The following is a 24433-nucleotide window of genomic DNA, read 5'->3' as shown; positions in this document are numbered from 1 at the left end:
CTGCTGAACTCTGGGGGGCTTGCAACAGGCAACCAGTTCTTAGCCTTAAAAACAGATTGGGTGGTGCTTGGCTTTCTGTGTACAGTGATGTGGAGCTTAGAGAGGAGCAGAGCCTGAGCAGGCTGAGGGTCACCCCACTGCTGAGAGGTGCAGGGAGCCCCTGTCCTCTGCCTCTGTCCCTCAGCAGCGTGGTGCTGTTGGTCTGAGTTCCCCCACCCTGCCACTGCCCTGCCCAGAGGTGGTGTGCCACCCTTTATTTCAAGTGACTTAGTGAAGCCAGCAGGGTCTGACTGGCCTCTGCAAAGAACTTTTGGCACTTAAGGATGAAGGCCTCTCAGTGCTTCAGCATCTCCTAACAGCAGGGAGGTTGGACCAGGGGATGCTGGCTGGGGAGGAGTCTGTGTGGATGGGGACGTGGTTCAGTGGTGGACCTGGCAGTGCTGGGTTAACGGTTGGACTGGGTGGTCTCAGAGGACTTTTCCTACCCTGATGACTCTGTGAAGGGCTGGGTGCTGTAGATGGACAGGTAACCAGCTGTCCTGCTTGGCCACCATGAAGCTGCCCAGCCTTTCCTGGAGGTGCTGGGGCACCGAGAGCAGGGAGCCCTTGCTGGAGTGGCAGCCCTGTCCTCGTGCCCTGCTTTGTGACCCTTGTGTAGGGCTTTGTGAGCGCTGCATAAAGACACTGTGTGTGTCCCCCACGTCTCCCCTCCTGAGCAGCTCTGGCTGGGCAGCAGCACAGCAGGGCCCCAGCCAGCTGGGCTGCCACATGAAGAGCCTCTCCTCTTGACAGGACCCTGTCCTTGCTGAGAGAGCTCACTCCAGAGTGATGAGAATCTCCAAGGGCTGAGGACTGGGTAAGCTCCCCTGGGCAGGAAGCCTTTCCCTTTCCAAAGCAGTTGTCTCCTCCTGTACTTCTTCAAAACTGTGCAAAATGCAATCTTGATGTGTGCCAAAAAAAAGGGCTTTTTTTTCAATTAATACTTGTTTTTATTCATAGGATTCCAGCTAGGTTTAATTACCAATGCATTGCTTTCTTGCTAATCAACTCCGCAGAGGGCCTGGCTGCTACAATAGGAAGAGTGCTAATAATTTTCTATTCTTTTTGTTAAGCACCCAGAGCAAAGTAGAGTGAATCCCTCAATTCAGTTGTCTTTTATGCATTTATTTTCTTTTAAACTTACTATGTTAACAGATTCTTTCTTTTTAATAAAAAGCGGTTTCATGTTCTTACCTTCTCATGCTGGAGGGGTTATAGGCCAGCTTCAAATTGAACTGTTTGCCTTGAAACACGTCAGAAAATTCAGAGTTTGCTCAGAGAGTGAGCTGAAAATTTGGAGCAGATGTTTGTTTTATAGGGGAGAGAGAGAAGAAAAAAAACTACCTCAAAAAAAACTCTGGTTACATTCTTGCTTTCAGTGAAATGAGCTCAGTCCCTTGGAGGTGGAGAAAAGCCATCGCCTGTGTAAAAGAAAAGAAATGAGCTGTAAAATATTAATGCAAAGTGGCTCTGAAGTGTGGCTCGTACTCGCCTCAGCCGTTTCAAGCACCAGCCTCTTTTATTAGCCCACTGGGGCATAGCTTTTTTAATTATGTTTTTTTTGGGGCCATTTGCTTAAACTGAGGAGCTTGGAGCTCTGAAGAAGCGAGTGAGCCAGAAATGGTTTTCAAGGATAAAATAACTTGGGAGTGAGCTCCTGTTGGGGTGCAGGATGGCTCCTGCACTGCAGGGTCCCCTCCTGCTCCACCACCAAGGATGGGTGCAGCCCCTGCAGTGGGCAGAGGGGAGGATGGTGCCTGGAGAAGGGCTGGGGTGGGAAGGGGAAAGCGTGGCTTGTGACTGTCGGGTGGTTGAAGCTTCCTCTGCTGTGGGAGTTTCTTGAGGGCAGGTTTTTGTGTCCCCCTTCCTGCTTACCAGGGCATTTGTGCTACACACAAAGCAAGTGAGCTGTGCTCTGCCTTCACGTCCAAACTGACACAGGCTCTCCCCTCACTTCACATCGCTTTGTCATTCCATTTTTGCTCTTGGTAGCATCTTCCAGGAGGAGCATGTTAGAAAACTCCTCCCCATGCAGTAAGACACATTACCTCCTCTCTTGGCATCTCAGAAGCTTCTCTGCAACCTGGAGAGCAGCTGGAAGTTGGCTGGCTGGGAGGCCAGTGTTTTCCTCCAGTACCTGCACCCACGTCATCCATCCATCTGGTTCCTTCCCCTGCCAGTGAGCCACGTGGAAGGAATTGGCTTATGGGGTTCAAGCCCACTAATTAGAATGTGCTGGAGAGCTTTTGCAAAATGTTGGACTGATTATTTCTCACCAACATCAAGGGGCTGAGTTTTTTTCAAGGCTTGGCTTTCTCTTTGCCTGTTGGCTGGACACCATGTGTGGAGCAGGAGCACCTGAGGGAGCTGGATGTGAACATCTGGGCTTGCAGAGCGCGTGCCAAGAGGTGCCATGCTCAGCTCCATCACCTCCTGTCCCCAGGGCTGTTCTGTTGTGGGATTTTATACAGGACTTTAATGTACCCCATCTCCAAGCTGAGGAGCTGGGCCAGCAGTGGCCCAGTCCAGGCTGCCATCCCTGTGCTGCTCCGTTTGAGCTGCCTTGCCTGCACCGTGGGGATGGGCACCCTTATCTCACAGCATTTGCTGGGCTCTCTTATCTGATGGCAGTGGCTGCCCTGTGACCATCCCCAGGCCGTGCTGGCTGTCCTTGTCCCCTGTGAGCAGGCGTGTGACCTCCTGCATATCTCACAGATTGCAGGCACAGGAGGAAAGGCTCTGGTGGGAGTCAGTGCTGAAGTCCCCAGCCCTGAGCCATCCTGAGGTCCTAGTCCCCAAGTGCTGCGTTTGGCAGAGCAGGCTTGGCCACTGAGTTGCCCAGGAGTGCAGACTTGGTGTAAATTCTGTGTTCCTGGGAGTTTGGGCACTGCTCTTTGGCTGGGACCCTCCCCTGCAGAGAGCGTGGGGGCTGCTGTGTCCTTTTGGAACTGACCCATGTCAGAGTGTGCTGTGATGGGCAGCCTGGCCAGGGGGTAAAATCAGCCAACACTTGGAATGGAACAGGAGCTCTCAGAACAGACCCTCACTTGTGACTGCCTTACAGTTTTGGCTACATCACACAAACTTCTGCTTGAGTTGGAGGCTTATTGAAGAGCTGCACAGCTCAGCCTGTGGATGGCAGCTTCAGAAGCTGCTGCAAGTGGAACACATTTGAGTGTGTCCAGCTCCTCTGTGTGTGCCACAGTGGGATCCTGTGGGGTTGGCTGATCTCATCTCGTCCATGGGACTGGCAGGCAGGAGCTGTGAGATCTGAGGTCAGCCTGTGGCTGCTGTCCTGCTGGGCTGTAGGAATAGCCTGGCACTACACTGGTGGTGGGCTGTGCTCTGGTAGGGGTGAAGGGGCCAACAGTGACACTCTGTGCTTGGTGCTGGGTCAGCCAAGAGCTGGGCTGGTGGTTTTGGGCTCAGAGGTGTGTGACAGTGGCTCTAGGAGCCATGTGGCCAGCCCCTGTGCTGTGTCCCTGCTCCTGAGCTGCTGCAGGCTTTGTGAGACCCAGTGTAGAGATCACAGTGAAGGAGGGTGTGGGGAGTTCAGGAAGAACTTGCAGTGTGTGGTGAGGAGGTGTGGGCCTTTGAGCACAGAAAACCCAAGCAGCTCTGAGTTAAAAAACCATTGGCTGCACCTTACCATGCAGTAGAAGGAAATGGGTGAAGTCAGTGGAGAAGAATTTTTACTTTTGTAATGTTCTCTGAAGTTTAAGGGCAGTAGAAATCAGAAAATATTGAAGTTCTTACAACACTTTTGAAAAGTTCCTCCCCACATTCTCCCTTCTTCCCCTCGGCCAAACAGGCTTGGTGAGTGGATGGTGGAAGATGATGTTGGAATAGAGCAACTGAAGGGATACCTGTCTAGAGAAGGATAGAAGGAGACAGCAGCTCTGGGTGTTCCACAGATGTTCAGGAGCTGTATGGAGCGGGCTGTGTGGTGCCTGACACTTAGGGATGCTCACAGAAACTTGTGACAGCCCCAGCAAACCTGTGAGGCTCCTCAGCTCCCTTGGTCGTGGGGGTTGGTGCTGCTGGTGCCCCATATGAGCTCAGTTTCACATCTAGCACATCCTCTGCCAGTGAGTGTGCCCTCCCTGCTCGGGGGTGGGTGGGTGAGCTCATGGCTTTTCCTGCTCATCTGTTCCGCTGAGTGTGGTTCTGCTGCTGGAGGTGTTACATCAGACAGTGCTGGGAGGGCATCTTCCAGACCAGGGAGAGCCCTTGGGAAGGGACGTGGTGACAGCAGCCATTCCTGAAGGGACTCTGCAGTGCTGGAAAAAGTTGTCCTCCTAAATGGTTTAAATCTTTCAGTTTTGAGTATTCTTACTTTGCACAAAGTGTTGCGTTATGTGGAAAAAGTTTTTTGACATTGATTCCAATGAGGAACTTCCTCATTTCTGAGAATTTTCAGTCTTTCTGAAAATCCCCTATTCCTTGGAACTCTAGGCCAGGGCTGTCTGCTTCTGATCTGCGAGGCTCACCCCTCCTGTCCCAGTTGTCGTTATCTCTGGGCACCTTGCTGCCTCTCAATCTGTCCTTGTCATCTATTGGGACATCTTTATACACTGGGTGACAGGAGGATTCAGCATTGTGGAGCACCCTGAGCACCCAAACAGCTGTGGGCTGATCTCCCCAGCAGAAGCTGGCCACTCTAAATCTGTACAAGTCAGCAGAGATTTAGGATGCTGCCAGCCCATACTCTGAAAGTCTGTGTGAATTTCAAACTGCTTTTCTATTCTATCTCTGCTGTCCCTGTGGTCTGGTGGCTCTTTAGCCTGATCTGGGGTCCTGAACTTGGCTGGCTGGGGAGCCATGGAAAGCCTTCCAGATCTGGGATGGACCTCTCCCTTGTTTTCCTCTGCAGTCCTCCCTTCTGTTTGCAAACACTTGTGGCTCTGAGCTTTGGTCAGTCCCTTCTTGTGCTGTCAGTAGAGTGCCCCAGAGCATTCCTGGCTACCCAAGCCAGGCAAACCCATGGTGCTGGTTTAAAATCATCCCAGGGAAGGTCGTGGTCCAGCAGATGATCTCCTGTGATGTGGGATGTTGTGCTGAGCTGTTTGCCCCCTGGCCTTAAGGATGCAGTGACCAAAAGCCACAGCAGAAGGGGCAGGACTGTGACTTACAGGCTGTGTTTTCTCCCCAACCCATTACAAACACATTTATTTTCTTTTTCTTGTAATATGACTCTTTTTTTCCTGCCTTGACATATGGAATCCCAGAGCTGTGCTGTCTTGGTTTGCAGCTCACCCCCAGCCTTTATCCACATGGGGGTGTGCAGGGCTCCTGCCTTCCCATTGTGGTCCTTTGGGAAGTGACCTACTGGCTGAATCATCTGAGGGACAAGGGTTGCCTTTTCTGCTGGCTCCAAACTCTGTGCCCAGGAGCTGGCTGTGTGCTGTGTTCCCTGCCCAGCCAGGATCCCAGTGGCTGAGGGATGCTGCAGGAGGGCCACTGTGCTCTGGGTGCCCCACAGTGATGCTGTGGATGCTCTGCTGACTGTGAGCTGCTCCAGCTGTCCTGTCCTGCTCTCCTCTGATTCCCTCTGTGGTGTCCTGTGCTCCTCTCCTCCTGGGATTGCCCTTGCAGACCCCATCCTGTTCCCTTGGAGCATCACCCCGTGGTAGGGCCACACCAGCCAGAGCTGAAAATCACCACATCAAGGAAGGCTGTGCTCCACAGGGACCCTGGGCAGAGCAGCTGCTTGAGAGTCTTTTTCCTGTTTACTTGCTCCCAGAAGTGCTGATGGTGTGGTGATTAAAGGACATCCCCCTGCATGTGCCCAGTGTGTCCTTCATCCCTCCTCCTCCTCACCTCTGGTGGTGTAATCCTCAGCCCAGGTCAGATAACGGGGCTGGCTGCAGGTGGGGCTTGGCTGTGCTGGGAACAGGGAATGTCTGAGAGGACTTTCACCCCCTTGGCTCCCTGCCCTGGAAATCTGCACCCCATAAATCTGCTTCCCAGCTGGCAGGAGGTGGGGACTGCCTGGGTTTGTTTGCTGAACACTTGGATACTGGCTGTCAGGATCCTTCTTGGTGTGAGGCTCTCGTGCCCCTGGGCTCATCAGAGCAGAACACAGAGCCTCCTGCCTCGTCTCCCCAAGCTCCTGTGCTTGGATACTTGTCTCTTACATATCACTCTTCCACCTCTGGCTCCTCTTGCCAGGATTCCAGGGCACTCTGGATACCTTGCTTCTCTCCTAGGCTTGCAGTCCTTGTCCTGTTAATCTCTGCCCTCACAGCCCTCCTCAGCTTCAGAAGACAAAAAAGCCATCCCTGGCTCCAGAGCAGACCCCAGGCAGTGCTAAGGCAGTCGGGAGTTGGTTCTGCTTGTCTCTATGTCCCAGAAAAGCAGCAGAAATTGATTTTTGTTGTTTTTTTTTTCCTCTTTCATGTCTCACATGTCCTGTAGTGCCTTGTGTCAGCCTGTTCTCAAGGTCTTGCTGCTAGTTGGAGTATTGTCCCTGTAATCTCCAGCAGCTTGGGCTCTGCAGCATGTTGTGAAGAGGTCTAGAGGTGAGGGAATGAAATTTTGTGGAGCATTGATACATCAGGTTTGATGTGGACCATGGAGCAGGTTGGAGTACAAACAGGAAGAGGTCTCCAGTTCCAGGGACCAAATAAATACCAGGTGAGGTAATTTAAAAAAAAAACCAATCCCAAGTGGTTTCACACCATCACCATGAGCTTCTGCTTCTCTCCCATGAACTGAAATACTGTCACCTGCCAGGGGTGTGTGTCATGGGTGGTGTCTGCTCAGTGCCTGGGCATCTTCAGTTGGATGGTGCTGGAAGGATGTTCCAGCTGTCATGCTCTCCATCTTTGCTGGTTATGCCCCAAAATCTTTCCTTGGCATTGGAACGTGAAACCAGCCCAGGGGTGTCCTGTCCTGGTTAGTGCAGATAAAGCAGATCTGGTAGAAAGGGAAGAGGAGAGTCACTGTTTCCATTTCTAACCACATTGGGACAGGTTTGACACCAGCAGCTGCTCTGGTAATTTGTGTCTGGTTTGTATTGGGATGGGTAGAGGTGACTCAGGGGGAGAATCCAAGGAGGAGGTGACAGGAGGAGGTGCCTCCCTGCATTTCTTGGTTGAGATGATCCAACCTGTGGCCTCTCTGTAGACAGTGGCACAGAGGGAGATCCAGGGGAGGGCACACATCTGGGAGTCACATCTGTGCTCTGGCAAATACCCAGCCCTGCCAGTCTCAGAACAGCTTTTGAGTTGAGCATGGGGTAGGAAGAGGTCAGGCTGTTGTGGTGCCCTGGAACAGCTCAGCAGCAGATGGGATCTTTATCCTATCCTTCTCTTCCCAGTGTTGCCCTCACACTGCACAGTTCAAGCCCTGGCAGGGACAGGGACAGGCCACTTCCCTGCTGCCCACTGAGGGTCCTGGCCAGCAGGCACCTCTGCTGTAAATTGCTGTCATGGAAACTTGGTTGCATTGTCTGGTGGGGTGGATGTAAACTGAGTCCCAGCATTTGAACATCGCTGACATTTGCTACCAGTGTGACAAATCTTTTCTGTCCTTTGGTTTCACTTCTCTCCTTTTGCCCTGTCCTGGGCACAATGAGTGGTCACTCTTGTCTCCAATTGCTTTGTGACAAGGCGTGACCCCTGGGCATGAAGGCTGGCACCTTTGTTGAGTGCAGAAATGCCCAAAATGCTCCAAGGTGAGCTTGCTGCTGTTGGACACTCGAGTCCCCAGACCCACCTCTGCCAGGGCTTCCTCACTGGCCCTGCCAGGCTCTTGGCTGTCAGGCTGAGCTGTGCATTCAGAGCTGCTGGATTGCCACATCTGCAATTCTGTCCTGCTTGGTTTCTGCCAGTCTGCCTGGTCCCATCCCCTTCCCCTCACTGGCATGAGCACTCTGGCTGGCTGAGAGCCTGGGGACAGCAGTGACCCTGTAAGGTCCAGGAGAGGGATGCAGAGGTGTTGCACAGAAGGGTTCCCTGTTCAGCCCTTCCAGGAAGGACACCTGCCTGGAGAGCAGCTTCCTAGAGCCTCTCACCCTCTTCCATGCTGAGACACAGTATGGATTGGTGCCTCATCAACCTGTCCCTGCCCAGCTGTGGATCTCCTTAGAGCTGTAAGGAGATCTTCCCTGGAGGGAGGAAGAGTGGCAGAGGCAGGAGCTGTGCTCACAGATCTTTATCCCATCCTCCCTCCGCTTTATTCTGCTCTTTAAGGTCATTGCATTTCTCACCCAGGCAGGGCTGAGGGGGGTGGAACCTGCGGTGCCATGCAAAAGAAAGGTCACCTTGGGATGGATCGTGGAGCCTTCCCTAGACAGGCTGTCCAGAGCACCAGTGCTGAGCTTCCCCTTTCCAGATGAGTCAGTGGAATTTTGTGCCTCTCAGACAGGACAGTGACTGAAAGGTCTCTCTGCTGGCTGCCACCGGCCTGATTTCATCTGGGACAGGACACCAGCATCTTCAGAGCAGCAAAAACTGGGGCTTTGCCTCAGCTGGAGCAGCTCTGCCTCTCTTTGGGGTGAAAATGTGCTCCTGTGTCCTGTATGGTGACAGTGCAACAAGTCCAGGGCTCCCAGAGGTGCAGCCTTGCATGTGGGAGTGGATACAGCCAGCAGCCCTGGATGCCCAGCATGGCATTTGGTACAAACCCCACAGCTCCACAAAGACAAAATTTCCATGGAGGACAAGAGGGAGCCCCAACATTCCAGCAGGAGGATTGCTGGAGCCCTTGCCTGGCATTTGCCTTCTGCTGCCTTCAGCACCCCACCACTGGCTGTGGGCAGAGGCTGTGAGGTAGCAGCATCCTGCTTTGCTCACTTAGAGGATCAGCTTTGGTTTTTTACTCATATTTTCTTGCAGCTGGGGGTGAGCGGGAGAGATGTGCTGACGATAACAGGTCAGGCAGCTGCCAGCCCACAGCTGCCTCTGCCTCTCACATCAAGAGCATGTTCAAGAGCTCTTGAAGGCCACCTGCATGAGGCTGATGCTGGCAAGGCAGCCTGTAGAGAGGCCTCTGTGCCCTCCAGAAGCAATTTCTAGGCAGGACCTCTGCCTCCCTGCTCTAGTCCCTAAGGTGGGAAATGTGTAGGGTGGAGGAGGGAAGGGCTCTTCCTCACATCCTCTCCTCCACCCGCAGAGCATCTCCTAATCTCCCTGCACATCTCCTGCAGCTTCCTCTGCAGGTGATAAGGATTTTGGAGGGGGGAGCAGGGGAGGGAGGAAGAGGAGCTGAGAAGCCACAGGGCATGTGACTGTGGGCACAGCAGAGGCTGGGGCAGGCAGCCCTGGTGCCCACAGAGCAGCCAGAGTGTCCCCATAGCCCTGCCTGGGGCATGCTGCAGCCACTGCTGACGGTGCCACTTCCCAGGTGGTGTTTAAGCTCTCTGTCAGATCCTCTCACTCCACTGGGATTGCTGAGAGGTGAGCCAGGGTCTGAGTCGGGATCCAGGCTAGCCCCAGTCACCCTGGCTAATCAGGAGCTCCCTGTTGTCCCATCTCCAACACACTGAGCTATTTCCCCCCCAGAATCTCCCCTCCCGAGGTGCTTTCTGCGTGGATGTTGCTGGCTCTGGGGTGGTGATATTGAGACAGTTGCTTCATAGCAAAATCCAGTGGCTTGGAGCTAAAAATCCATTTTGTTGACACAGGTAACCTGAGACACAGCTGAGCTGAGTCTGGAGGGGAAAATAGCTTTACCTGCTATTTACTATTTTATTTAATAAAATATATTTACTTGCATCTTTTCCTGAGGCAGAAGCACCACCTGCGTGTTGTAGCTACAAGAGCAGTGGAACCCACTGGTCCCCTGGGCACCAGGATGTCCTGCCTGGGACAAGGGAAGTGAGAGGACATTTTACAGGGATTTGAGTGCTTAACCAAAAGGGCAGAGTCGCCTTTTTAGTTCATAGGAGGTGAGGGATGCTCTGCGGCACAGGGTTTGGTGATTGTTGGCCTCCGTGGATGCCTCAACCATCCTCCCTGCCCTCTGAAAAACCAGTTAAGGTCAAATGAGAGGCCTCTCAGCTGGTTTCTTGTCCTGTCTGGGTAAGGCATCTGTTAATGGCCCTGTTTGTTCCTCTGGAACCCCGACCGGTGCTGAGCAGCGTGGGGGATGCGGTCAGCTCATCTCCCAGCAGGGATGTGCAGGTCACCACTGCTGCCTGCTCTCGGCCTGGGGATGAAGGACAGCTTTGTGGCCTGGAGAGGCTGAGTGCTGTCACTGTGAGCACCAGTGTTAATGAGAGATGCTCTCCTAATCGGTCAGGGTGATGCAAAGGGCAGGAGCGCCCTTGGTGCGCTCATCACGGCGTGTCCCAGGAGCCACCTCCAGTGGTCCCCAGCCCAGCTCGACCCTGCCTGACTCCCCAGCAGGGATGGGCTGGCAGGGCCAAGCCCAGGGCTCCCCAGCAGGGATGGGCTGGCAGGGCCAAGCCCAGGGCTCCCCGGCAGGGATGGGCTGGCAGGGCCAAGCCCAGGGCTCCCCAGCCAGCGAGGGCAGCACGGGCTCTGGGCTGGCAGGTGCTGAGTGTCCTGGCCCCTGGCCAGCCCAGCACTTAGAGCTGGTTCTGAGCTCACCGGGGACTTGTGCTGGGGTTTTGTTCTCCTCGCAGGCCGGTGTTGGGTTGCAGCAGCAGAGCTGGGCACTGAGCAGGGGAAGGTGAGCCAGGATACTCCTGCAGGATGCTGCAGCTCCCAGAGCACTGCTGGCCCAAATAGCCACTTCAGGGGGCTCCTGCTGAAAAGTGGCACTGCTTTACTCTCCAGGCTGTTGCATAATAGATTTTTCTTGTATTTTTCTCACATGCACATAAATCTTTTTCCTCTTTCTCCCTGGGGGCCACCTGACCCTCCGGTGCCCCGTGCAGTGATGGGAAGCCTGGGGATGACCACATGGCTGTGCTCAGTGGGATCCACAATGCTTAATAGCAGGAAGACTCTTTTTTTTTTTAACCTCCTTTTCTTTGCCAGAGTGAGTAGGCTGGAGGCTTTTCCGCTGCCCCCAGGCAGGATCAGTCCATGTCAGCCAGCTGAGGTCAGGCTGGGCTGGCAGTGACCCCTGGCTCTCACTGCACCATTCCTCCCCAGGGAGACAGACCCAGCAATGCCTGTCAGGGGGTGGGTGTTTGCTTGGAGGCTGTCCCTGATGATAAACCCATCCTGGAAAGTAATCTGGCTAAATGTCCTTTTTTTCAGCTTTTTAAAAATGTTTTTTAAATTTAATAAGTTTTCCAGATTTCCAGAAATGCTCTGGAGGTGGCGATTTTGCAACCCTCAGAGGCTGTTCCAGGCTGTCCTTATCCTTACACGTTACAACACCCTATCCATCAGCGGGTAAATGAGGCTTGGATGAAGTTTCAGTTTTAAATGACTTCAAGGGTGGATCTGGTTTTCATGTAACCAGAGGGTAATTTGGTGGGTTTTTTTCTTGCATGGTGAGGGAGGTGGATCTGGGGTCAGCTTTTCTTTCTGATGCAACCCACTCCTGCTAAAAGGAGGGCTCTTTGCCAAGAAATGTGACCCTTTTTTTTGGTTGTTTTTTTCAGCACTGGAGGCAAAGGGAGGGCCAGGCTGTTTCTTCTGGCAGTGTGCTGCGGGGAAATTTGGGAGGTTGTGAAGGGCACAACTGTTTGTACAGCCGTGGGATGGCTCAGTGTGGAACCGTGTGGGGAGCTCGGAGCATCTCTGGGCTGGATGGGCTTTGCTGCCTCCTCCCTGGAGCCTCTCCTGGCTCCTGTCTGCACACCCACCCCTCTCCAGGCCTCCGATTTCACCCCTGCTCATCTGTCCCTGCTTGCTGCTGCTCCTTCTCTGGGGCATCCAGCTCTGCCAGGCTGCAGCAGGGTTTATACTCCATCACAGAGCTTCCCTTTGCCATCGCTGCAGGACCAGGTTCTTCCTCTCTTGCCCCATCCAGATAAGGACCAGTTTGTACTCTCTGCCTCCCACAGCACGCCCTGCGAGAGGGCAGCTCAGGGAGGAGGAGATGGGGCTGACCTTGGTGACAGAGCCATCCCTTTGGAGGGCTCACCCAGGTCACCTGCCCTTGTTCCCCTGCCCAGGTGTGTGTATGGACTGTGGAGCTGGGACCCCACCAGGTGCTTAAACCCTGTATCTTTGCCCACATCCTCGGCCTTTCCCAGCAAGGACTCGAGGTGCAGCCCCATGGTGGGACACATGGGTCATGTCACAGCCCGTGCCACCACTGATGGAAACTTGCAGGTGCTGAGTGTGGCAGAGCCTCCAGAGTGTGCCTGTGACACCTGGGCTGGAGCAAAACCCCTCCACCCTCCTTTCCCTGGTGGCTCCCAGTCCCACACTGGGAGGACTGGAAGGGAAACCTGGTCTCAGCCCCTGCTGCTTGGGGACGGTGGCATTTGTGCTTGCTGTGCTTCCTGCTCAGAGTCACTTCCTTCCAGCTGCGAGGGGGCCGGGAAGGTGTTGAGGCAGCGGGTGGGAAAGCTGCTCTGCTCTCTGTGGTGAGAAGAAGGCACAAACCAAACCCCAGCTGCCTTCCCCAGCACACACAGGCAGGTTTGGGAGGACCAGAGAGCAGCAAGCAGCTGCAAGCATGCGTGGGCTGGAGGTTCCTGCCTGATCCTCACAGAGGCTGCCCTTTGCCCTAGGAATTCCCTGCGTGCTTTTGTCCTTGATAAGCACCTCACTCGCTCCGGGGCTCTCTCCACTGCGTGGATTTTAGGTATGCAGTGTGTAACAGCAGCTCTGCCTCACCAGGTACCAACCTGCTGTGCTCTGTGCAGGGAGGGGTGAGCACAGGGCACAGCCAGCACTGCAGCATCCCAAAGTGCAGACAGTGTGCTTGCAGTGTGGTGCAGAGGCAGGCCAGGAATATCCCAGCACCTTCCTTTGGTAGTTATTGTAAAGTATTATAAAGTACTATAAAGTAGAAGTGTAAATTACCATGAAAACCCATCTGACAGGTTTTCCCCCACTGTGGTGGTCAAACCCTGCATCCTCCAAGGACAGGATTAGCCTTCAGCCTCATTGTGCATGTCCTAGATGCAAAGACCTGAACTGTGATATGGGTTTTTATGGGCTAAAATAACCTGCAGTGTCACTAAGGGTATGAGCACAGGGGTAAGATTATGGCAGGGCATGCTAACTTTTGAACTACCAGGCAGCTCCTTTCCAAAGGGTAGATGATGCCTCAAAAAGTCACACTCTTGCTTATTTTAGGAAGCTTGTCTGTCCTTCCTTTGCAGTCCCAAGGAACTGAGTCTTTCTAAGCTCTTGTCACAACTTGATGAGCTTTGGGGGGTTATTAGATTCATAGAATATCCTGAGTTGGGAGGGAGCCACAAGGATCACTCTTGGCTCTGCACAGGACACCCCCAAAGTAGAGTGGTCAGTGTGGATGTGTCCTGTGCCAGGCAGTGAGCAGGCTGCCACTGTCTCCAGATGCACCCACAGTGCTGCACAGATCCAAGAGAGCAGGATCCAAGAGAGGATCCCACGTTCTTTATGCTTTACAAGTCCTCCCAAAGTCAATCCCTGTCTGCCTTGCTGTGAGGTTTGGAGAGAACATTATCTCTCATGATGCAGTTTGGTGCTATTGGTGGCTGGTGTGGGTGATGAGCAGGTCACATTTCTGTCTAGTTTTGAACTGCAGTAAATAGAAATGAAAGGCGAGATGATCCACAGTGAGTGCAGTAAGTGGAGTTTAATTGGGATGAATTACATGCCAGGTTTGCAGTAATCTCCATCCTGCATTGCTCAGAAGCATCATCTGCTTTGGAAATGTGACTCACAAATGTTGTTATTTGATTCCCACGGGCATTTAAGAAACTATTTTTCCAGGAAGCAAAAATTCTTGGGTTTGGGTTGGGTTTCATTTGGTTGGGTTTTTTTTGCCTTGCTGCTGCTGTTGTTTTCTCTTTGTTCTATGGCAGTAGGAGTCCTTTCCCAGAATTTCCTCTGGGGAGGCCAGTGTCTCTTCAGCTCCTTCTCCTTGCTTGATGCTCCAGCATGCTCACAGCTTCCCCTTCCTGGGGATCCCTGTGGGGGAGACATCCAGCCAGTTTTGGGGAACACAGAGGTAAATGGGGGGTGCTGGCTGGGGAAACCCCCTAGGGAAGTAGTAAGAGGGGACTGTGCTTACAGGCTGTAGCCTTGGGGCTGCTGTCGTGTAATAGGTGCTAGCCCAGCTCTTCAGATGACTAAATCCACTTCATCTGTGCCCTTCCTTCTCCAGTGCTGTGGGAATTCCAAGCTATTCCCCTTTGTTTTCCCTTTCTCGTAGTGGATATTCGTGAAATCAAAGAGATTCGCCCAGGCAGGAACTCGCGTGACTTTGACCGGTACCAGGAGGATCCGTGTTTCCGACCTGACCACTCCCACTGCTTCGTGGTGCTCTACGGCACAGAATTCCGCCTGAAGACCCTCAGCCTGCAAGGTAAAGCTCTTGTGACCTTGGGGTTGTGCCAGGCAGCTTTGAGCCAGAGCTCCATCCTCACAGGACCCAAACAGCTTCGCTGCCTGGGGACAAAGATAACTCCCAGCTCTTGGGAACTCAAGGAGCAGGGAATGGGATGTGCAGGGGCAAGAGACTGAGCCAGCCACATCCATCCCACAGGAGAGGAGCCAGCCAGAGCATCTGCGTGGGGGGGAAATGTTACCAGAAAGGGGATGAAGCAAGGAATTGGGGATATAAGGTACTGGGGATAGTCCCAAGAGGTTTGGGTGGGTGATCAAGCCTGTGTATCCCCTCTTCCCACTTCTGTGCATTTTCCACAGCCACTTCTGAGGATGAGGTCAATATGTGGATCAAGGGGCTGAACTGGCTGGTGGCAGACACTCTGAGGGCACCCACCCCCCTGCAGATTGAAAGGTGAGGAAAACCTGTCCCTTTCCTGCACTTGTTTCCTTTTTCCTCCTTTCTGTCTGTTTTGACTGGAAAAGGTGAGCACAGTGACATCTCATTCCCTCTCTGAGCTGTGCTGACCCAGCACTTCTGCCTCTGCACTCCAGGCTTCATCCTGCTGACCCCAGAGCTTGATCTCATGCATCAGGGAGAAGGAGTTTTACCACAAATTGATGTTTCCATGTGTGCACAGCCTGTATTATCTGTAGCACTTCAGTGCAGAGGCATTTTTAAACTTGTCACCTGTATGAAAATAGGGTAGGCTGCCTCTGAAAAGGAGCAGAGCTGGGTTCTCTGGTGGGGAGGAGGGGTGTGGGAGGGGATGGTGTGGCACTGAGCATCTTCCAGAGAGGGGTTGGAGCAGGGGCTGGCTGTTGAGGAGCTGGGGCTGAGTGTGTGCCTGTTTGTGCCTTCCCACGCAGGTGGCTCCGGAAGCAGTTCTACTCCCTGGATCGCAACCGGGAAGACAGGTAAGGAGGGAGAAGCTTGCACTCCTGTTCAGGGAAGGGTTTGAGCTGGAAGGGTTCACCTTCCACTTGAAACCCCAGCCTCTGGATGTTTTGTTGGGTTCTTTAGGCTTTCGGTGCTCATTTCCAAGGAACCTTAACTCAAGTCCCAAACTTCCCTGGCTGATTTTCACTGAATTAAAAAAAAAAGCATAAAAAAAAGCTGTCATGTTTTCCTGATCTATTGTTTAGACCCAGTAACAACTTGAGAGCCCACAGCTGTGAAACAGCTTTCCCCCACCTGGCACCACCCGAGGAAGCAGGCATCAAAGAGCCAAGAGGCAGTTCAGGGCACCCCATTGGGGACTGAACTGGGTTGTGTTTATTACTCTCCACCCTGTTTGTTCTGCTCTCCTTTTCTGAGGCCCATGAGGCCATGGATCATCCCACTGCTTGGCTTGTGGAGCTCTTGAATACTTGGTGTTGTCCTAGCAAGTAAAATGTCACGCTTGTCAGGAGGAGGTAAGGGAATTGGGTCATGATTCACCATGAGATAAAGGGAGGGGACATTTTCCTGTTGGGAAGGTGAGTTCCACCATGCTCTGCTCTCTGTCCCACTGCCATCACCAATTTTCCAGTCCCAGTGCTGGCTGCCAGCCTGCTCCTACTGAGCTGCTGTTGTTTGCCTCTCTTCCATGGGCATGTTTCTCCCCTGTGATGTTAACTGAGCCTGTTAACCTTTCATCATTGATTCCCACGTTAATGTGCTTCCCTGGGGCCATCAGCCCGTGCCCCCCAGCTGCTGTGGAGCACGTGGGTCCCACCTGCCCCTTCTCCATGCTCTGGGGTCCAGAGCATCCTTTGCTTTGTCCTTGTTGTTTTGTCCCCTCCCTGGACAGCCAGCCAGGGGATAAATTCGACCTGCCAGGAGCAGGGTAGGAGTGTGGTGCATGGGGAAGTTCCTGCTGCACTGGACATTTTTGCCTTTGCAGTGATTCATGCTGTAGTGTGATGAGAGCACCACTGGGTGCACAGGGATTTTGTGGAGCAGGGATAAATCCTCACAGAGGCAGAAAGGGAAGAAGAGGAGCTTTAATCTGTTGCAGCTGCTCTCCATAAGCCACACACCTTTCAAATCCAGGCTTGGATTGTATACACAGTCGTGGCTGGGCACAGTATTTCCTAATTCTGCAATGGAGAGCACTGAGGCAGGTGCAGGCGTAGCTGTGTGAAGGTTTTGGAGGAGAAGTGCAGGAAAAGTGGAAATAATTGGTCCTTTTTTCCCTCTGGTTATGTAGTAAAACCGATGAAATGGCACACATAGATGTGTCTGCCCAAGGCAGGTCAGCAGAGCTGACAGCCAACCTGCTGCATCCTTGTTTCTATTGATATCATCTTTCTGTTACCATTTAGAATTAAGGCAGCAAAATCCAATGTATTCCTTACCTGTCAGCCACAGGGAGAGGTTTCAGTGCAAAACCCTTAATTGGGAGAGCTGCTGTTCCAGCCCAGGCAGTGAGAGAAGCGAAACAGCAACAGAGAAAGATTTGGGGTCTTTCCATTTTACAAACATTTTACAAGCATCTATGTGTTTTCTGCAAGGTAGAGGCAACAGTTAGGGGACATACACATCTCCTGGGTTAAAATCTTGGCCCTTTTGAGGCATTTCAGCATTAAATTTAATGTCACTGAGCTCTTTGCCTTTGCTTCTCATCCTAGAAGTGGCTTTTCAAAGGGAGCAGTGAGTTGTGATTTTTAAAAAAAAACAAAACCAACTTGCACACCATCCTTGATCCTTTCCAGAACAGATAGGGTTTTGGCAGCTGCAGAAATAATTCTCAGCATTTGTGTACCCCGTGCCTCAGCCTCTTGTGCTGGAGCTTTCTTCTCTCCCCTTTCCGCCTCCCCGGCTGGGTGCCGGCGCGTCCCTCCCAGCACACCAGCAGATGGTGGCTGCTTCCACTGGCTGCTGGGCCTTTGGGTGTTTGTTTTTCCAAGGGAGGTTAGGTGGGAAGAGGAGGATAACAGGATGCTGGGGTTTTTTTCCTAACTGCTGTGGAGACTGTTTCACCTCTGGCCAGGAGAGCTGCCCATGGCTTGAGCAGCATTTACAGCCCTGAGGACTGGCAGGGGAATGTTTCCATCTCCTGTGAGAGGGCTGGGCCTCTGGCCTGTTTGTCATGGAACCTTAAAAAAGTTCTGTATAAAAAATCAGTTTATTTTGTTTTTACTTTCTAGTCTGAAAATATTACCAAGCTGTTTATCCAAGGTCTCCAGCACTTTAACATGATGAGTAACACACAATAAATAAAATCCTTCCGTACCCTGTCCTCCTCCTGTAGCTGAGAGGGAAATGCTGGTCACAGCTTTGACAGGCTTGCTCTTCTCACATCAGCAGGCAGGGCTGTGGTCCAGCACCTCCTGTGAAACAGCTCAGCATCACCAGAGCTGAGTTTCGGCTCCAGCAAGTCTCCAGGGATGGCTGCTGCTGCTTCTGCTCTTCCAGCCCCTCCTACTCTTTTTCCATGAGCTTTTTTGCAGTCTCATGCTGTCAGCAAGGAGGGGTTGCTGCTGGGCAGCCCTGGAGACTCTGTGTGTCCTGTTGGGGGTCCCAGCTGTTACATGCTGTGGTTCCTGACATGTGAGGGCATCTCTCCTTGTGCTCCTGGCTCACTCCACACAGGGGCTCACACAGCACAGCACCCTGCACATGGCTGTGGATGCTGGGTGTGTTGGAGAAGGGAAGGGGCAGCATCTCCTCCCCAGAACACTCATTCTGAGCCCCCAGGGTACTCTCACCTGCCCAGGGAGGTAGAGGTGCAGGGGGAGGTACTGGTGCTGAGTGTGTTGCTGACTGTACAGCAGTGAGGGGAGGGAAGGCTGGGGCCATTTCCCAGCTTTTTTTTTTCGGTTTGTTTCTTCTTTTTCTCTTCTGCCAGTGAGTGACAGGACACTGCAAAGTCCTTGGAGGGCTGGGTGCTGCCTTGGGCACAGCACAGGAGCTGGGCCAGGTCCTGCTCTGGCCGTGTGTGTCCATTCCCCAGGGCTCTGAGCCCAGGAACAAGGGCTCTCTGTGTCCTGCTGGCTGCCCAGCCCTCGCCTCTGCAGCGCCTGACACCAGCCGGTTTCCCCCTCTGCGTGGAGCTCCCTCCATCCCTCCTCCTTCCTGTGGTGTTTGAGATCACCCTGCTTTCAGGGAAGAGTGTAAAAAAGATGTGGGTCACATGAATGCCAGCATGCACCTGGGTTAAATCTCCTGTGCAGGACATCTTCCCTGATATTTTTATATTTGCACCCCAAAGCCATAAGGATTTCCAGACTTGCCCCATGCTTTGTGGGATGGGGGAGCATCCTGTAGGATCCTGTGTTCCCACATGCTCAGTGGGGGACAGAAGCACCATCTGTGATTGCAGGGGTGGACTCCCAGGACTTGCTTTTAAGGCAGCAGCTGCCAGGAAATGATTGGACACAGACCCCTCAGCTTCTAAATCCTGCAGATGGGAGGCATCCTCATTTTTCCTTGCTGCAGGGCTGTTGCCCCATGTGGGGACAGCTCTGGAACAGGCAAGGGCAGCCCAGAGCTGCTTCCTGCCTGTCTCTGCCTGCTGGGGTGTGGGATCCTGCTCAGGTCTGGCACTGGAGCTTTCCCTGAGCCAGGAACCAGCACCTTTGGAGAGCAGGGCTTTGGGAAGCACAGCCACGCTGGCTGCTCCTGCCTGCAGTGTGTGTGGCTGGGAGAGCACAGCTGGGCACAACGTGGCACTGCTGTGGCTGGGGACTGAAAATGGCTTTTTTTCCTCTCCTTGAGATAAAATTAGCTGAGTCCTAACCACTTAGAGAGCCTGTCCTCCTCCAGCAGGCCAGGGAGTGGGTTTTGGAAGGGAGCTGGTCACCCAGCATCCAAGTTGGGGCACAAATATTTGAAAAATGCTTCTTCCTGGTCGTTCATTGAAAGCAGTGGGTGCTGCCTGTCAGCTGTGGCATCAGCTCGAGTGGGCAGAGACTGCTGGGCTCACCCTGCTCTGTCAGGAGTTGTAGGAGCAGTATTTGCAGTCCTCACTGACAGGCAGATCTCTCTCTGCTCCCCACATCTTCCCCACTGTTCCTGGGGTCACGCACCCGTCCTTGTGTCACAGCTGCTGTCCCTTTGGGCACAGCCTCTCTGTGCATGTGGTGTTCTAGCCCCAGGGTGAGACCCCTCCATCCCAGACCTCCTGAACGTGTCTCTCCTCTTTGCCCTGCTGAGCCAGGATCTCTGCCAAGGATCTGAAGAACATGCTGTCCCAGGTCAACTACCGGGTCCCCAACATGAGGTTCCTGCGGGAGAGACTCACGGTGAGTGTGACCCCTCCACCCTTCCCCTCAGCTCTGGGGACCCTCTGCAGGCCATTGCCTGCCTTGGAGCAAAACCTGGTGGTGGTTGAACTCCCAGAGAGTGTTTGCATATTGCAGAGCCTCCCAGCCTTTCCTGGGAGGGCCCCCACCCACGGTGGTGACTGAAGAGGTGCCAGCTCCCACTGGGTGCCACACCCTGGCCCATTTGTGGCCAGCACCCTCTCCTTACCCCACCCTGCCTCCCACACGCCCCTCATTGGCTCCAGTCATGGGCCTGGTGCTGGTGGGGTAGAGTACAGACCAGCTACCAGGTCCTGCATCCTGGCACTTTCAACCCACTGCCACGGAGTGATGCTCTGCCAGCATCACCACTGACCTGGGGATGAAGGGTCACCTTGTGATGAGCAACTGTTCCCACCAGCACAGAGCTGTGAGGACAAAGAGAGAGCACACAGTTTGGGTCTTGCAGTTTCCAGACTCTGGGCAAACAAAAAATCAAATTATCCTTTTTTAAGTATTCCAGTAAGTGGTGACACTTTATCAGTGTGGTGATGCCTTCGTGTGGGTGAGCTTGGGGAATTGTGGAATTCATTTTAGGATGTGCCTGTGCCCTGGGGGCAATGCATGGTCCCACTGGCCCCAGCAGAGACTGTGGCAGATTTGTTAGGATTGGAAAAGCCCTCTAAAATCATTGAGTCCAATCATTTCCCAGCACTACCATGTCCACTAAACCATGTCCTCATGTGCCACATCCACATGTTTTTTGAACAGCCTGGGCAAGCCTGTTTCAATGCCTGACCACTATTTTAATGAATTTTTCAAAATGTCCAATCTAATCCTCCCCTGGCACAACTTGAGGCCATTGTGCAGGAGGCAAAGTCTGGACAGATTTTGGCCTTTTTCTCCCCCTTTTTTCCCCAGGGATACTGATGGGAAGATACATTCCTTAGGCCATGCAGAGTTCCCTGTGGCCTCTGTAAATCCTCTGGTTTGGTGGCTTTTTCAGGATGTGGAGCAGAGGAATGGGGACATAACGTACGGGCAGTTTGCACAGCTCTACCGCAGCCTGATGTTCAGCGCCCAGAAAACGGTAAGAGCTGAATCCTCCAGGGAGGAGAGGGAAGGGAGAAACCATATGTGTTACTGGGCATTCCCACTTAATTGACTTGTTAACCTTGCTGGCCTCGGGGTGAGCTCATCTCTTGGGAGTAAAGAAGTTACTGAGTGCAAACCTAATGCTTGTGCTTCTTCTTTTGCAGATGGATGTGCCGTTCTTGGACAGGTGGATCATCCTCTGTGTTTTCTGGGGAAGGGGCTGTTTTCTTTTGCTCCATAACATGCTTTGTGGCCTGCAGCAGCATGTTGGGATGAGGCATTGTGCACTCCTCATGCTCGTGTGCTGCCTGTGGTTCTGTGCTCTGAGCAAGCATCGTTGCTGTAGACACTTTAGCTCAGGGCAGGGAGGGTTCTCTCCCTCCCAGACATCCCAGTGGGATCCAGCTCAGGTCAGTTGCTTGATGTGAAGTGATCAGACCTTGAGCCATCTCCCAGGGATTGTGCTCATGGTGGCTGCAGAGCCCTCCCCACCCAGGCAGTGCCTCTGGTACCATTGCCAGCTGTGCCCTTCCCTGCCCTCTGCTCACTTTGGCTGTGATAGAAGGAGCTTGAATTTAGACACAGGAGCTAAAGAGTGAAAGACTTACTGACTTATCCAGGTAATTCCCAACGGTTTCCTTCATTTTTTTTCTTGTAACCACAGAAAAGAGATGTCAGGACCCTCAGCAGACCATCTGGCTCATCCCTCTGCCCGGGGCAGCCAGCACTGCCCAGTCCACTTTGGATTTTGTGGTGCCCAGCGTGGCCCTTGGCTGTCCATTGTGACTTACAGCAGTCATGGACCAGTCCTTTGAGATTGTCATCTACAAACAATTCCCTTCTTCATTCCCTGTGTCTTGCCTCCATGAATCCATGTTCTCTGCATACCTGTAGGTCTGTCCTGTCTGCAGTCACCCCCTAACTGTCCTATACCTGTTTAGTTCTTTATACTCAGGTACAAGCAAACCCCTCCTTTTTTTAAAATGAATCTGTCCCTCTAATGTTTTTTGCTGCCCTTCACCAGTTTCATGTTATCATGCCCTTGTCAGTGTGAACCCTGCACTGCTCCTGGAGTAGTCCCTGGTTCTGAGATTGGAGATGTGTTTGCTCTCCTCAGCTCTGCTCATCCCACTCTGCTCCTTCAGTGCTGCATGCTCAGGGCACATCTGGCTGCCAGGGAGGTGGCAGATGGCATCTCTCATGATGTGCTTCACTAGTCACTGAAGCTTCTCTCTCTGTTTGTCAGGGGTGGAGAAAGGTCTGAGCACTTCAGGGTGTCACTGCTGGAGCTGCAGAAGTTTCTGCTGGAGTACCAGAGGGTGAGCTCAACACACGTGGTGGGGAGAGACAGCAGGGTAGGCACTGGTGACATTAGGGTCCAGTGCTCTGAGGGCAGCCTTGCTGTGGAGCTGGGATCATTTGGCTGTGGCTGCTCTGCCTGGCACAGCACATCCTTCTGGAGCAGGAGGTGTTGTAGGGGAAGTGCTGACGAGGGCAAACCTGAACTCAGCCAGGCACCATGGCCAGAGAAGGAACCAGGAGATCTGGGAGGAGTTGGGGTCCCAGGAGGCAGGAGCTGATCAGTGGAGGTTAACCCAGTCCCCATGACTCTGGCTGCTTACCAAAGGTTTGCTTCAGCCAAGAAGTCATGTCCTGTTGCTCAGGTGATGTCAGCAGTTCCTGAGGAGTAGCTGATGGATTCAGCTGCTGATTCTTCAATTTTAAAGCTATCTTGGGTCACTTAGCAAGCACAACATGCAGGTGCAGGCACCAGCAGTGCAGCTGTGGGCAGCACAGACCCCTTGGCTCTTGCCAGGCTCCTGTCTCATTGCTGGCCTCCTCCAGGAGGGCAGGGCTGGCTGGCAAGAACACTGCCATGGCTGGTGGCTCCTGCTCTGCCCTGTCCTCCACTGCCACCTCCCTGCCTGTAGTCTGCAGCCAGCAGGGAGTTAACCAGTGGGGAGATGTTTTGGTGGCTAATGAAAGAGAGCCAGGGAGAGAGAGCCAAAGGAAACAGGGTTGGCTTCTGCTGCTAAAGGAGAAGGGATGGCAGATGTGTTCAAAGGAGCTATCAGAGAGAAAAATGCACAGCATTGAGAAAATGAAGCCCACTCAGAAGCAGGGCAGATTTCCTCCTTGTCTGCTATCCAGCATTTGTGCTGACAGTTGAGTTCCTGGCAGAGATGGTCTTGCATCAAAAATCACCTCCTTAATGGTTAAAGCTTCGAACTGGATGAGCTGCATGTGGTTTGCAGTAATACATTCTGGAATGGCTTATTTTATGTCTCCTGTGGGCTTTGCAGGAGCTCTGGGCTGCAGATACCCTTCAGGTACAGGAATTCATGTTCAGCTTCCTGAGAGACCCTTTGAGGGAGATTGATGAGCCGTATTTCTCCCTGGACGAAGTAAGACACCTTGAAGGTGGCGTGTGTGGAGTGGGGTGGCACGGGGTGACATCCCTGGTGTGACATGTGCTGTGGTGTGACAGCTCTGTTGTCTGCCTCTGCTGCAGGGTGGGGGTGCTGGAAGGGTCACAGCTCCTGTGAGATGGACATGGTTGGCAGAGGGAATGGCTTCTGGGCTGCCCTTTTGTGCTGAGTGTGTGCAGCTGGGAGTACTCACCAGGCAGTTCATCTGGAGGAGGAGAGAGGCTGCCTTTGGCTTAAGGCTGCCTTGGGATATGTAAGGATCTCTTCAAAGCAAAAAGAGCTGAATAAAGAATAAAACCAGCTAGAGATGGCCATGTCACTGGCACTCTGGAGTAAGCCAAGGTCCCTTGACCCACATGGCCTTAGTAAGCTATTGCCTGCCATGTGAGCTGCAAAATAAAATGCAGAGCCATTAATTTGTCTCTAGCTGGGTCAAAGGGTCTGGCACAGATATGTGGTCGGGCTCAGTGGGTGGATGGCAGTGCCCAGGCTGTGGTCACTCAGGCTCCCTGGCTCAGGTAGCTGGTGTGCTGTGGGGCAGCCCTGGTCAGTCTGTGCTGGATGTCTGCTGGCACAGAATGGGAGATGCATGTGAAGCTAAACCACAGCTCTGGCTCCTCTGCATCATTAACACATTTCTGTTTCTTCCTGAGCAGTTTCTCACCTTCCTGTTTTCCAAAGAGAACAGCATCTGGAACTCGCAGCTGGACATGGTGTGTCTGGAGAACATGAACAACCCTCTCTCCCATTACTGGATCTCCTCCTCACACAACACGTAAGGACGAGGGGAGGGCTCTCTCCACCCAGCTGCTCTCAGCATCCTTTTCTCATGCCAGGGTGGGAGTATCCTGATTTTGCCTAATTTCAGTGATGGGTCAAGTAGGCTTTTCCAAACCAAGGCTAGTACATCAAAGACCTTCCTCTTGGTGCCCCACTCCTCCCTTCTGTCATTTATCCATAAATGTTTTGCTCAGACATTGTCAGCAGCACACATCTGCACAGGCCTTCAGGTGCCTTCATGTCCTGAGCTGTCACTGTAGACACTGTGGTGATTTCTCACCATTAGCAATGCCATTCTGCAGAGCCTCTCAGGACAGATGTGATAAATCCCATCAGACTGAAATTAGCCATTTTCCGCTCCCTGCTGCTAGAATAATTTTGCAGGAACTGCTTTCTGTGCAGACAGGATCAGTCTGTGCTCTGTGTGTGCTAACCCAAATTTAAAGAACT

At 53.0% G+C, this 24433-nt stretch overlaps 1 protein-coding gene across 3 annotated transcripts in view; it reads left to right on the top strand.

Annotated features, from left to right (window-relative positions):
* Positions 1–24433, top strand: part of PLCG1 (phospholipase C gamma 1) — a 40784-nt gene that overhangs the window by 3294 nt on the left and 13057 nt on the right. For 2 of the 3 annotated variants that reach the window (XM_033075068.1, XM_033075069.1), the window contains exons 2-10: positions 14278–14430; positions 14772–14865; positions 15321–15368; positions 19595–19679; positions 20686–20769; positions 20939–20961; positions 22021–22093; positions 23078–23179; positions 23860–23978. In XM_033075068.1, the coding sequence (XP_032930959.1) occupies positions 14278–14430; positions 14772–14865; positions 15321–15368; positions 19595–19679; positions 20686–20769; positions 20939–20961; positions 22021–22093; positions 23078–23179; positions 23860–23978 (781 nt within the window). Of the gene's footprint in view, positions 1–14277; positions 14431–14771; positions 14866–15320; positions 15369–19594; positions 19680–20685; positions 20770–20938; positions 20962–22020; positions 22094–23077; positions 23180–23243; positions 23979–24433 lie in introns of those variants that run through there. The other variant, XM_033075070.2, reaches the window with a different exon arrangement.

This window comes from Catharus ustulatus, chromosome 17, assembly GCF_009819885.2.
Source record: "Catharus ustulatus isolate bCatUst1 chromosome 17, bCatUst1.pri.v2, whole genome shotgun sequence".
Classification (NCBI taxonomy): Eukaryota; Metazoa; Chordata; class Aves; order Passeriformes; family Turdidae; genus Catharus; species Catharus ustulatus.
Note: the sequence above shows the minus strand (reverse complement) of the source record. Positions and strands in the feature narration are given on the sequence as shown.